Here is a 14,460-nt window from a genome sequence, read left to right on the forward strand (position 1 = left end):
CACGTACGCAGTGAAAACAACTCATTGACACAGCCGGGAACAACAATCTTTGAAGCCTCAATGTTTTCATCTCTAAAATATATGGTCCAGATGAGTTACCTCTGGATTCCCTTCCAGACTTCAGATTCCATAATTCAATCTGAGGAAGTCCAAAAGATTTGGGTGTAAATTCTGACTCTGCCAACGTGTGCCTCTCAGCAAGTCCATGAACCTGCGTGAGGCTCCTGTTTCCTGATCTGCGACGTGACGCGATGTCCCCTGTCTTGGAGAGCGGTTTCGGGGTGATGATGGAGATGAGCACCCAGGACAGGGCTCGGTGCTTGCCATCCATTCAACACGCAAGGACCGTGAGACAACCTCTCTGTGGGCCAGGGCACCCGAGCTTGGCCTGCTTCATCTAATTCAAGGAAAGAATGTTCAACAGATCTCTGCACAGATCTTTCCCAAAGAGACCTAAATATCATTTCAACCTTATTTTTGAAGAATTCATTAGGTTTTTGTACAAGATAGACATTGCAAGATGGCATTTATCAGAAGCATTAGGGTTACATTTTTGCTAGTTAGAGACATAAGAGTTTCCTTCCCTACATTTCCCAGGATACCTGACGCCTAATGTCGATCTCTTTGCTCTTTAATCACTCAGTCACCATGGCCTCAGAGCCGAAGCATAACATTTAAATCAAGCGCTATTTGCTGAAAGAAATCAAGCTTTAGAGCAAGATATCAGGTCCCTGGACCACACCATGGTGTGCTCATCAAAAGTATTAACCGCCCTCGGGTTTGCTGTAACTTAGCAGTGAGGTCATGGGCATTATCTGAGAACTTATGCTTTTCCGACCCTGATATAATCTACTTCATCATTTTCATCTGTACCTTCTGGCTACGTGGAGAACTCTACTTGAACACTATCTTGCTCTGGAAGCCTCACGAGCCAACTAGCCATGATACTTTGGTGTTTATAAATGCTCTGTTCTTTTTCTTAAGCCGGACAAAGTAATATTAAGAAAACGTTCCCATGATCCCGTCATTGTCCCTAATGGGATGAGAGGATAGTATGGCTCAGACCCCAGCTCTTGGTCTTCACTGATCTGCACAACAAGATGGACTTGTTCTCTGATTTAAATATCAGCAGTTGCATCAGGGTGATTCTGACACTGAAGAAGCAAGTATTAGAATGAGGACAGGCTCCCTGAGAACAGTGTGCCGTCCTCTTACCCGCTAGCACGCTTTTTAGGACACCGGGGAGCTAACGTGTGTGCGCAGGACTGCTCAGATCAATGGAGCTTATTCAGCTAGTTTACTAGACACGTTGGCAGAAGTGAGCAGTACGGACCATCTTGTGGACCAGAGGCGAGTGAGAGGCAGTATTATTCATGAACTGATTTCAACGTGGAGCTGCATGGAGGGCCTTCTGACCTATTAACAAAACAGTCAGGTTTCTCTGTTTTCGGAAGCATGGGGGAGGAGAAAACACGTCACAGAATTAGGAAATTAAAGAGAACTTATTCAAATCCTATATGCTACTTAATAGCTGAATGACTCTGATCAAATTAACCTAACTTTACCAAATCTTTTCTCCTTTCAAACATGCAGAATGATAGTATCACAGCAGAGTTGCCGTGAGATTACAGATACTATACGGAAAGTAACTATCCTGGTGCTTGGAACAGAGTGATGCATAGCAATGATAACAACGATAATTAATAATAATAATAACGTCAACACAGAGAGATAATAACGGGTTATATTAAGCAGATCAATTTCATATGGCTGATTAATTTAAAATGGGGAAATCATCTTATTCTTGATAAATATAATCTTTCATGGAACACATGTTTCGAAACATGAGGGTCACTGGGGAAGCGATGACGGGCCGAGCGTCCATCCTGGAGAGAGTCTGCAATGGCGGTGGAGAGCGCGCAACAGGAGAAGCAGTGCTGGGTTCCAGCTGCTGCTCTTGGTTCCGCTCGAAACAGGACGGCCAACAAGCACTTACAATGAAAGGGTGGGTCCAAGTGCACTCTGGGTTCTCCTTCAGCCCCCATTCTCTAGGATTTCGGCTCACAAATGCAGTACAGTTGACGTGTAAACTTACTCTGCCAAAATTATCTCCATTCTTCCCCCCAAAGACCATGGAAGACAACAAAGGAAGAATACTTCTAATTGCTTTTGAACCTTAACTTTCACATTTACTACCTTGTAACCTGTAAGGAAATTCATCTTAACTTTTTGGAAAACTCCTTCGTTCTACTATAATCTCATTATTTAAAACTATTTGTGTAATCTTATTTTCAGGGGTTTTTAATTTCATAATAAAACTCCAGCTGAGTTGAAATTGAGCATGCATGCTCCTAGCCCAAGAAAGAATCCTGTGTAGTGAACAAAGTTGAAACCCACCAAGCCCGTTTAAAAGCAGAAATCAAAAGAGCTGGGAAGAGAAGTAACAGGGGCAGTGAGCAAAGTGCAGAGAAGCATGAAGTCAGGGTCTGTGGGGTGGAGCTGCCAGGCCCCTCAGGTCACACACACACAGCGGGTACACGGGAGCCCCCGGTCCCTTGTCCTGAGGGATGAACCAGGAAACCTGACTTTGATCCCACACATGGAGGAAGCCGAACAGCCCCATGGCATCACAGGAGTCTTGGAAACCGCACAAGGCAAGAGTCTCCCTTTTACACCACTCTCTGGAGAGTCAGTCGGGACTGGCAACCACCATAAAGGTTTTCAGGGCTGTGAACACGAGGCGATGGATTTCTACAGGCTGGAGATGAGAGGTTTGGGGCCAACCTGCCAACACGTCCCGTTCCCAACGAATCTCTAAGGAACAGCGATCTCAGGGTCAGCTATCGGGGTGGGTCTTTAGCCTAGAACAGATGATGACAAGGTCCTAGTTTCATCGACACATCATGTTATATTACTGTTTATTTTTCATCATCATTTTAAATTCATGGTTTTCAATTTCTTTAAAATCCTCTGCCTCTTGGAAGACCACAAGATTTACCCCAGAGAACCCCATCAGCCCTGGTCTTATAAGTATCTCCGTTCATCTCGTTTCTGTTATTTGAGACAAAGACCCAAGTCATGAACATTTCCCAGGCAGTAATTGTGCGTTCCTGTTTGCAGGCTTACTGTGACATGGAAACAGCTGGAGGTGGGTGGACAATTATTCAGCGACGTGAAGATGGCAGTGTTGATTTTCAGAGGACTTGGAAAGAATATAAAGTGGTATGAATACTCTTTAAACCATCTGAAAATAATTTTCTTTGCGAAAACTAACTTTGAGAATGTGCAGGAACTTTACCACAAATCTAAAACTAACCAATGACTTTTGATCATTCTTTTTAACCAAAGGGTTCTTTTTAACTGGTGTTTCAGTCTCCCCGTTAAAGAACGGTCCTGCTGCCAATGTAATGTAAACTATATATCAAAACAAAGGCATGCGAAAGTTAGGCTTATTTTTAATGGTGGGCTCAGCATTTTTTGGTAAACTGTTCCATAGTGTTTCACACGTCTGTAAACTGAGATGTTTATGATATTGGTGGTTCCCCAAGTCATTCTAATTATCCCAATACCAATTTCCTTCTGGTGACAGCTTAGTTTCCTAAAACCGACCTTTTAAAAATCTTTCTTATATGGAAGACCCCAAAGTTTCACGGTACGGGAAGGGATTTCTGTTGAATATTGAACGGTTATTCCGTGTTAAGTTGATGGACTATTGATTTCAAATACATGAAGAAAAAATAAATGAAGTAAGTGAATTTTACAACTTCGATTTCAGGGATTTGGGAACCCTTCAGGCGAACACTGGCTGGGAAATGAGTTTGTTTCACAAGTGGCTAATCAGAAACGCTACGTGCTTAAAATACACCTGAAAGACTGGGAAGGGAATGAGGCTTACTCGCTGTACGACCATTTCTATCTCTCAAGCGAAGAACTCAATTACAGGTAAGGAAATTATATGTCACTGAAAAAAGTTAAAGGACTTGCTGGGTGATGACTCCAGAAAGTCAGAACCCCATTGTACTAACCAGAATCTAAATTACTCATAGGCTACCTTAAGGGGGAAAAACATCTTGTTTCTTAGAGCTCTTTGCCGCCTTTAGGTAAGTTGCTCTAGTTTCAACATTCGAACTTTAATTTCAACAATATAAGGAAGGCTTCATGAGGACAGAATTTTGCCTGTTGTGTTTGCTGTGTAGCCTCAGGGCACGGGTGAACCCTGCGTGGCAGATAATGGGCCTTTAACAACTGTTTGTAGAACAGGTGAATGTTGTGTCCCTATAAAATGCCATGCCAATACCACAACAGATGTATACCCATGACCATACTGTTTTCTTCCAGAAGGTTTTAAAAGTTAAATCTATCTTTTTGAAGTTTAAACACATTCAACTGTTATGTTCCATCCCAAAGTCAGGATGAGTTGCCAAGTTCAAAAGAGGAAGGATTAGGAGGGCAGTAGGTAGCCACACCCTCTGCCCTCTGCTATAGGAAGACCATCTGATTCACAGCACTGCCTCAGTATTTACCTACCTCCTCCCACCCACTGGACACAGCTAATCTTGAATGTTCCAAGAAAAGCACGGGCAATTTTGACTGGGAGTTTACTCTTTGGCTCTAAAGCCCCCAGAGAGTAGAGACAGAGCAAAGGGATCTCTACAACCTGCGGTGCCAGGCAAGGGCAGTAGGCACGTGCACCTGTGCTTTACAGGGAGAGGGGCTCAGACATGCGTGTCGACGGCGGCGCAGAGCAGGGCGATGGGGGGCCTGGTGGCCACACGGTAATTGGTCTGAGAAGGCACAATACAAGGGTTCAGGCACCAACACACCCTGAGGGAGTCTAGAGGGCTCGGACTGGTGGTGTTTGGGGGTTTTGGTGATCACGGAGCACACGTTATGAAACACCAACTCTGAAGTCAGAAATAAACAAGCGAAGTTCCATAGGAACGTCACAGGAGACAGGTGTCAACTGGCCTGCCGTCCCGTCTAAATCCCACTGATGCCCGACTCAGACCCTCTGCTCAACAGAAATTCCAAGATCTGAGTAGTTTGGGAAAAACCCACGATTTCGAAATCCTTGAGCTGGCTTCCTTGGGGAGGCGTGCGATGGACAGCACGAAAAAACGGGCCGAAAGCCAGCTTGCTGACAGCCACCTGAGAACTGCACAATGTCCAGTGTCCTGCTTTATAAACAGTGGACCAAAATTCGGAAGCATGTTTTGAAAACAGATAATGTACGACAAGCTTCGACACGACTTTTAAGAAGTCAGTGAAACAGCCCATCAGCTCTCATTACAGAAAGAGCTGGCTGTCCAGGGTGGACAGGAACTCAGATGAATGAAGAGATAGGTGTTGGGGCCTCATTGCAGCCCAAAGTTGACTCCACAGATCAAAACTTCAATGAATTTTTAGACATGAGTGGTTGGTCATTGTTTGACCTCCAAGCTAAATATTTTTTCAACTGGCAACAGTTAGGAATCTACAACACAGGAATTAAAATAAAAAAAAAAGCACACACAAAAATTAAGGATTAGACTGTTTATATAAGAAGATTTTACAATATGGGTCATTACCCTTGTATGCTGACATTATAAAAATATTTTAAACTGCGATGGTTCTTAACAGATATTTCCTTTAGAAATGCAATCAATTTTTGGATATGCCATTTTAAAAAGCACACAGCTGTTTAAGGCTCAGTTTAATTTACTTGGCAGTATAAAACAGATACTACACTGAAAAAATTATTATCCTAATAAAACATGTCAATGTGATAAGAAAACTGGGATGTGACTAAAACAATAACTACAGATGTTTCAGAATGCCAATTGTATGTAGCAGCTAAGTTGTTTTTCACGAAAGGAATTTTGTCCCAAATGTAGGAAAACTGAAAAAATACACATTACAAGAAGGGATAAATGTATCAATAGAGTATGATTATTTTTACTAAAACTAAAAACTACTTGTATATTAAACCTTAAGAATTGGTCACTTTTCACAAACATTCTTGCAATTCTATACTAACACTGAGATTTAATTATTAAATGTTGGCATTACCTCTCCTTTCACTCCACTGTGATGTAAAAGCAACGGGTACCAATTTAAAGTAATTTCAAGAACGTGGCTATTCTTTTTTTTTTTTTTTTTCCCGGTACGCGGGCCTCTCACTGCTGTGGCCTCTCCCGCTGCGGAGCACAGGCTCTGGACGCGCAGGCTCAGCGGCCATGGCTCACGGACCCAGCCGCTCCGCGGCATGTGGGATCTTCCCAGACCGGGGCACGAACCCGTGTCCCCTGCATCGGCAGGCGGACTCCCAACCACTGCGCCACCAGGGAAGCCCAAGATCGTGGCTATTCTTAACAATCAAATTTTACAAGAAGGCAACTTTAAAACAATGGGCCAGACTACCCTGGTGGCACAGTGGTTAAGAATCTGCCTGATAGTGCAGGGGACACGGGTTCAATCCCTGGTCCAGGAAGATCCCACATGCCGCAGAGCGACTAAGCCCGTGCCCCACAACTACTGAGACTGCACTCTAGAGCCCACAAGCCACAACTACTGAAACCCATGCTCCCTAGAGCCTGTATGCCACAACTACTGAGACTGCGCTCTAGAGCCCACAAGCCACAACTACTGAGCCCATGTGCCACAACTACTGAGCCTGCATGCTGCAACTACTGAAGCCTGCGTACCTAGAGCCCGTGCTCCACAACGAGAAGCCACCTCAATGAGAAGCCCATGCACTGCAACCAAGAGTAGCCCCCGCTCAGCGCAACTAGAGAAAGCCCACATGCAGCAATGAAGACCCAATGCAGCCACAAAATAAAAATAAAAAATAAAATAAAACAATGGGCCACACGGCAGAAGGATCTAAAAAGATACAACTTTTCTCACAGAGACTCATAAAACATAGTATTCTCCCTTCTTTTGCTTTGGGGAAATTTAATGCGTTCCAGTAGAACTGAGATTGTTCAAAGGAGACAGGAGAGTTCAAAGGAGGAAAAGCATGGGGAGTAGTTAATCTCAACCCTACCTACGATTAATGAGAAGGGCCTGGACAGAAATTAAAGTGTTTCAAAATCCCAAGGGTGAGCAGAACTTACAGGAAGGCCTTGCAGCAGGTATGCAGAGGCTGTGCTAGGGCCCAGGGTCATTTTTGAAGCATGAGAATAACCCTGAAATTTAGAAATTCGATCAATGCCTGTGATGAGGCTTCCAGAGCTACAGTACTACAAACAAAAGTCTGAGTTACCAACACAAACGTTACTCAGGACCAGCGCTTTATGGAACTCATTGGATATGCCCCCGTGCCCCCCTTTTCACAAATGCCTCCTCGATAACCAAGCGCCCCTGTGAAGGGGTGCACCAGCGTGGAGCCCTAACAGAGGTGCAGTCCCAGCTGCTGCCAGTCCCAGCTCCACCACTTACAGCACGTGGCTGTGGACGAGCTCCCACCTCCGAACCGAACCTTAGCGATCTTACGTGTAAGAGGGGGGTGGCGCCTGCCTCTCGGGGCCAGTCTGGGCGTTCCATGCACGGGCCCGGGACAGTGAGTGGCACAGGCGGGTTAGAGACACGCCCCTGGGGAACCTTTCCTCTCAGCTCCACCTTCTGCTCCAGCATGAATTCCAGGAAATCCTATTCCCTCCCAGATAGCTGTTAGCAAATGTGAGCAGGTGTTCCCGAGATGAGCAGCGGCAGCGGCGCTTAAAGTACAGCAGGAGGGTCCCTGGGATGGGGAGACCTCACGCCCCAGGTCTCCACGCTCCAAGCGCCACACTGTGACATGGAGTTCGACACAGGCACCCGCGTCCCCTGGACCCTGCTCCGAGCTCCGGAGCCTGTCTGCCTGGGGCTCTCCTGGAGTCGGGCTCACAGACCTGCCCCTGCCCTTCTCCCCTCCTCCTTGGCAGGCACAGTGCTGGGGCGAGCCAGATTTCTGCAATCTTCTAAAAGCCTGGGCTATTATCTAGGGTCTAACTTAATAGTACGCTTATTCTTTCTCAATGTCTGGCAGGTTTATTATAATACTATTCAGAAACAAGGCAAAGCAGCCACAAGGATTTGTTTTTCCACACAGTTCTCTAGATTTCTACTTCACATTCAGTGGTCATCCCTTGTTGTCTGCTGTCATCCCCACACCCACCAGTCATCCTGGATTCTCATTTCTACAATAGATGGATGATGCCTGGAGACTTGGAAAGAGGATCCCATCACGATGTATTTTCCCCTCTTCTGTTTACCTGAAAGCAGCAGGAAAATAAATGACAGGGCCCCCAAGTCCCCGCTGATGCCTGTGCAAATGATATGCGTTGAAGGCTTCATGAAAACATTCCTCTTTGCCTAAGGATTTGATGATAAGTTGGTTCCTGTTTATACCAGCACAAAAACATTTTGTCCAGAGTATGCACTAGTGCACTGAGCAGCATAGCACGTGTTTCTGTAGAATGAACTTCTTCAGTGTAAAAAACTTTCCACTATGATAAATCAACCACCCAAGCCAATTATGTTTTGCCTTTTTTTTTTTTTTTTTTTCTTTGCATGCTTACAGGATTCACCTTAAAGGACTCACAGGGACAGCCGGCAAAATAAGCAGCATAAGCCAACCAGGAAATGATTTTAGCACAAAGGACGCAGACAACGACAAATGTATTTGCAAATGTTCACAAATGCTCACAGGAGGTGGGATGACGTTTCTCTCTTCCTATTTGTATTGGCAAGGAAGGATTTCATAGAGGGAAAGGTTGGCTCTTTGGACTTCAACCTGTGATTGGTGACAATGTCCCAATTTCATAAATAGACTTACTTGCTCAATACAGGGAAATTTGTTTTTCGCTTTTTCAGACTGTTGAGTTTTACACACGAATGTGATATTGAGCTAGAATTGTCAGCAGGCCAACTGTGTCTCCTCAGGACCTACCCCTGGCAAGGAGAGGGGCCGTGTGATACTCAGCAAGCTCTCTGGAGTTTGCGCTGAGTATCAGATGTTGGCACGATGGTTTAATTCCATTTTGCTTTATTAAAAAGGTTAAAAATTAAAAATGGCTACCGAAACAGGGATATAGATTCATCAGTATAGAAATGTTTCCAATTAATAATTTATTGTTCAAACAAGGGATTTTTCAGTTGTCTTTTTTTTTTAAAGTATTTCATTAATATATAGCAAATACTAATAATGCACAGAAAGTAATTAACCAAGCTCCCTTTCTGTGCATCCAATTAAAATGAATGATTGTCCACTTTAAGGCCTTTATCTTCAGGCTCTTCTTGCCTTCTACCTTTCATGTTAGACCTCTTAAAAACAAAAAACACACAAACAAAAAGAAACCATACCCATAAGCAAATGTGATATAACAGTCACTTAATGGCCAGATGAGTTTTCAGAAACATTTCAGAGTTTAGTGACAGGAACCAACTGTTAGAAAACTTATTCTTCTGATTCCTAAAATTTTAAACATGGAATAACTAAAACCAGTTAACTGTGATTGAGACCAGGAAAAAGTCGGGCAAATGCTGTGGAGTTAGTTCTTAAAAACACTGAAAGGTTGAAATCAGCAACAAAAATTCTGCCAACAATGCAGACGAAATGCAGAGGCAAACAGGAAATTGGCAGGGTTTAATTTGTAGAGACCATGAATTGTATCACCAAAAGTTCATTCATTACTCACCCAGGAAAACCAGAGGAAAGAGCTGCAGTCAATATATTTTATAAATACGAGGTACTGCATAAACAAGTAAAGGGTCTAAACTTGTCACGTGTTTGTACTGCAGTTAAGAATCATTTACGGACAAAAGGAAGGATTTATTTACAAAAATAATTTGAAACCCAGTAATTTTCAAGTCTTTAAAATGATACTGAGAGAATAAGGCTCCATTAAGAAAATCAGTCCTACGGTTCCTTAGAGAATATATTTCATGTATAAATAGACGTTGGTAACTTAGGTCTTCCCTATTAGCCATACTTACTTCAGTAATTTTTTCAACCAGAGAAAGCTATTATGCTGATTGTGTAAAAGCTGCCTGTCTCTCCCATCCCACCACAGTAATCCTTTTTGAAGCCAACCAGGGGAGGGCTGGGAGGGGAGGGAGCACGCCGAATCCTGCTTCCTGTCTGTCATTCCCACACTGAGCCCAGATGTCCACACAGAGGGTGGCGGTTTTCAGACCACCCGAATGTCAAGAGCTACTCAAGAGAGTATCAGTGCATTAATAACCAAGGAAACAACATATTTACTTACTCAGATCAAGATTTAGGGCTGAGAGTGGAAGTGGAAAGGAGATCGGGGAGAAGAAACGCAGCCCAAGAGAGACAGCAGAGCGGTCCCGACTGTAGAGGTCAGATTCCCAGCCGTGGTCTGGACCACAGATAAACCAGCGTAATGACCAGCTAGATTTTTGCATAGACAGTAAATTCTATAGTTGAGTCAGACAACAGGCTCTGGAATGGACATATCTATAAATCTGCAATATTCTTGAATAGTTTGAAGGTTTATGAGTCACACACACAAACGTCTTATCAAATCAACATCAATCCGCACCGACCTAAGTCATGGAGCTGTTACTATCAGGAAACGATCAGAGTTCAGGGTATAAATAATATAACAATTGCATCAGAATACTTTTTAAAGAAATAAAACATGCCCTACCAATACCTGTAACGTTCACATTATTGATTTCTTTTACTAGGTATGGAGAGATCGATAATAGTTTTTTTTTTCTGTATTTTAAAATTTTATATAAATGGCATCATACTGTATGTGTCCTTCCAACACAATCTTGCAAAGATTTATCTGGATTAATGCTTGTAGACTGAGGGCATTCCTTCCCCTCCCAAACCCAGGGCCTCTAGGTAAGGGTATTGAAAGCCCAAGCCTAGTCCTTCAGGTGTAGGTGTGGATGCCCACTGCTCCACCGCTGTGCCATGCAGCGGCTTCCCAGGTCCCCCACTTTACCTTAGTGCACACACCACTGTACCTCTACATTTCCTTTCCGTCTCTGGGACTTAAACGTTTCCTTTTTGTCTAGCTCCACTGAGTACTTAAAATTTGGGGTTACATTTGAAACAAAAAGACTTTTTTTAAAAATAAATTGATCGATTGATTGATTTTTGGCTGCGTTGGGTCTTCGTTGCTGCGCGCGGGCTTTCTCTAGTTGTGGTGCACAGGCTTCTCACTGCGGTGGTTTCTCTTGTTGCAGAGCACGGGCTCTAGGCATGTGGGCTCCAGGAGTTATGGCTCGTGGGCTCTAGAGCACAGGTTCAGTAGTTGTGGCGCATGGGCTCAGTAGTTGTGGCTCGCGAGCCCTAGAGAGCAGGCTCGGTATTTGTGGTGCACGGGCTTAGCTGCTCTGCGGCATCTGGGATCTTCCCGGACCAGGGCTCGAACCCGTGTCCCCTGCACTGGCAGGGGGGGCTCTTAACCACTGCTCCACCAGGGAAGTCCCAAAAAGACATTCTTTGTTAGGCAGAGGGGAGCCTGAAGCAGCCTGGTCCACCGTGTTGCTGGCACTGGATGGAAGGTGATCCTGGGCCGATGAGAGCCACCCATCGATTCTTCGGGCTCTGACTGTCCTGTGGGTCTCCTAGTCACGTCTGTGGGTAACTGGTCCTTCCCCACAGCACAGGGGAAGAGGAGTAAGAAAGCACGTAAAAACATGTGCCCCAGGGGCTACGGTTCCACCAGTGTAAAGGTGGAAAACCACACTGCCACCTGCCAGGGTGGCACCCTCCACTCTCAAGAAGGCCCACACACACCTGCTTACAATGAGCAGAATGTGACTCTCGGATTAGCCAGTATTTGTAACTCCGCGGTGAGACAGGGCCACCTGGCTCCTAATTCCTTCTGTTTCACTTTCACAGGCTGGTGGTTTGATGCCTGTGGTCCTTCCAACCTGAACGGAATGTACTACCCACAGAGGCAGAACACAAATAAGTTCAATGGTATTAAGTGGTACTACTGGAAAGGGTCCGGCTACTCGCTCAAGGCCACGACCATGATGATCCGCCCAGCAGATTTCTAAATGCCTGCGCACACCTGAGGAACAGTGTCTTCCAGTTTTCGGAGACTTAATCCCAAAGCTCTGAAAGACACAGCTGCATGCTGCCTCCCTATCCAGCTCGGACAGACTGCCCACGCTCCAGACTGAGGGGACCCACAAGCTCCATCAACGTCACCCCTTAAACCCGCATCACTCAACGAACCGAAGCACAACCCCCAGCGAGCCACAGCCTGGCATGGTGACCTGGTAGAAAGCCTACGGGAAGATAAATTTAAGCTTGCGAATGAGACTGACAATTTACAGGCTCTGTTGTCACAACCAAGAATGTTATGTGCGAGTCGATCAGTAAATAACTGGAAAACAGAACACTTATGCCATATAGTAGAGATAACCTTGGAACTGCATTCTTCTGAGCACTGTTTATAGACTGTGTAAATATCCATATGTCCTGAATTCAGCACCACTATCATAATTAAAAGGAAGGAAAAATTCTCGAAGCCATAAAAATATACTATATATTCAGGGATTTTTATGAGAAGTGGTTATTAGCCGTTTAATATTTGGAGAAGGAAAAACATAGTTAACGCATTCTGACTCCTCCTCTTAGGTGCTTTAAGTTTTCATTTTGAGAACAGCATATTTGCATAGGCACTGATAGGTTAGTTTTAAGTTAATGCTCAAATATATATATTTCAAGTTTCTAGTTTCTGTGGTGAAAACTTTCAGGATCTCTGAAATTATTAATAGAAACGTGTTCTTTTAGTATATATGAAGATTGTACTATTTTTTTTTCAGCCTCGCTGTTAAATATGAAGGGATTTTTAGTAATTAAATATAACTTATTAGGTGAGATGACCGCATTTAACTTTTATGATATTTACAACATTGTAATATGATTCTGAAACAAATGATTGTGCCTTGTGACAAGGAAAATCTTGATTTTTAATGATGAAGAAAATTATACATTTAATTTCATGACAAAGAGGCTTTCCTATCTTTTACTCACTATTCTAATACAAAAGTCTTTTTTCTCTTCTACTAAGACGTATTTTAGGGAAGTAGGCTACAATGTAGTTTGTGGTTGAGAAAACGCTTCCATTTAAAACACTTACAAAGCTATACTTCTCAAGCTGGATTCACCCTGGAAGTTACTTACAGGAAAAAATAATTTGCGTTAGTAACATTAACTTAAATCTTACTAGAATTAAACCACCAGCAAATTAAAAAAAAAAAAAAAAGGTGTTCTGGGGCGCAAAACCAAAATCTGATATTTATAGCATATTCAAACGTTTACAGAAAGTTTTGAGAGCACAGATTTAAGCTCAGGACTGCAAAACCTTAAACTCCTAGAGTTTTAACTCCGTTTGAAGTTTTCATTGTACAATTAATACTAATGAACATCTGAGTAATGCTTCATAATTTGGAAGCAATTTCTCCTATATTCGCTTTTGAGTCAGCTACTAGGAAGCTTAGAGCCAAATTTGCAGCCAGCATTTACCTGTGTCTGTCTTCACCTTATACTGTTCTACCGCTATTTTTTTTCTTTATTCCATTTTTCTTATCTAATTTATTTTATCCCCACACCCCCCTCCTCTTCCCAGCTTAGTTTTATGACACTCAGGTGTTGCTAGTCAACTTATGGACTCTGGACAAGTCAGGCCCTCTGCTTTTCCACCATGCTGCACTTTCCCAACAAATATATTAATGAGAACATAACCTCCCATCCCAGAACAGCTCCTCTTGTTACATGTAAGAAGGCGTCATAAGGTTAGCAGAGGCTGAATTTATACACAGCTTTGTATCAAGCTAAAAAACATCTGATAATAAGAAAATATCACCGCCTCAAAAGAAACAATAAATTTCCATGACATCTCAATGACCACATGACAGACACCGAGGTGGGAAAATGATAATACGGGAAAAATCGGCAACAACACAATTTATATTCACTTGCCCATGTAGGGAGATACGGTGAGTTTCAAAGACAAACCTCACTATGTTATTCAGAGTTACGTATACTCTCTTGTGACAGCGAGTGGGGGAGAATTTGAGTTTTTACTTTACACTTCAACTCCTTACCCGGTATTTCAAACAAAGAGTCTTGCTGAGAGGAATTTTTTCTCTCCTTAAGAAAACATTTATAAAGTCCAGAGCAAATCAAAACAGCAATCTCAAAAATGAAAACAAAAACAACCCAACAACTAGATAACCACAGCGACTGGAGGACAGAGTTCAACTTCTCACTATGTGATAGTCATATGGCATACTCAAACAATTAAAAAACATGGAGACCACTCACAGATTACACATCATCATTTACCTTTCAGGTATTACTCTTTTGAAAGGATAAAACGTGACAAACCAGTTAACATTTGAAAACAAAAGCCAACTTCTGCACAATCCTGCTTCCAACTAAATCTGAAATTACCTACTTATTAATCTTTAAAAAAATTAGAACCTGGAACTTTCCCA

General features: G+C 43.2%; 2 protein-coding genes across 4 annotated transcripts in view; one reads left to right on the top strand and one right to left on the bottom strand.

Annotated features, from left to right (window-relative positions):
• Window positions 1–12,970, top strand: part of ANGPT2 (angiopoietin 2) — a 54,553-nt gene extending 41,583 nt beyond the window's left edge. For both annotated transcript variants that reach the window (XM_032618445.1, XM_032618444.1), the window contains exons 6-9: window positions 3,121–3,222; window positions 3,776–3,942; window positions 8,543–8,673; window positions 11,849–12,970. In XM_032618445.1, coding sequence (XP_032474336.1) covers window positions 3,121–3,222; window positions 3,776–3,942; window positions 8,543–8,673; window positions 11,849–12,009 — 561 coding nt within the window. In that variant the 3' untranslated portion in view covers window positions 12,010–12,970. The remainder of the gene's footprint in view (window positions 1–3,120; window positions 3,223–3,775; window positions 3,943–8,542; window positions 8,674–11,848) is intronic.
• MCPH1 (microcephalin 1) overlaps window positions 1–14,460 on the bottom strand; it is a 238,240-nt gene that overhangs the window by 123,313 nt on the left and 100,467 nt on the right. The window lies entirely within an intron of this gene.

Source organism: Phocoena sinus, chromosome 21, assembly GCF_008692025.1.
Source record: "Phocoena sinus isolate mPhoSin1 chromosome 21, mPhoSin1.pri, whole genome shotgun sequence".
Classification (NCBI taxonomy): Eukaryota; Metazoa; Chordata; class Mammalia; order Artiodactyla; family Phocoenidae; genus Phocoena; species Phocoena sinus.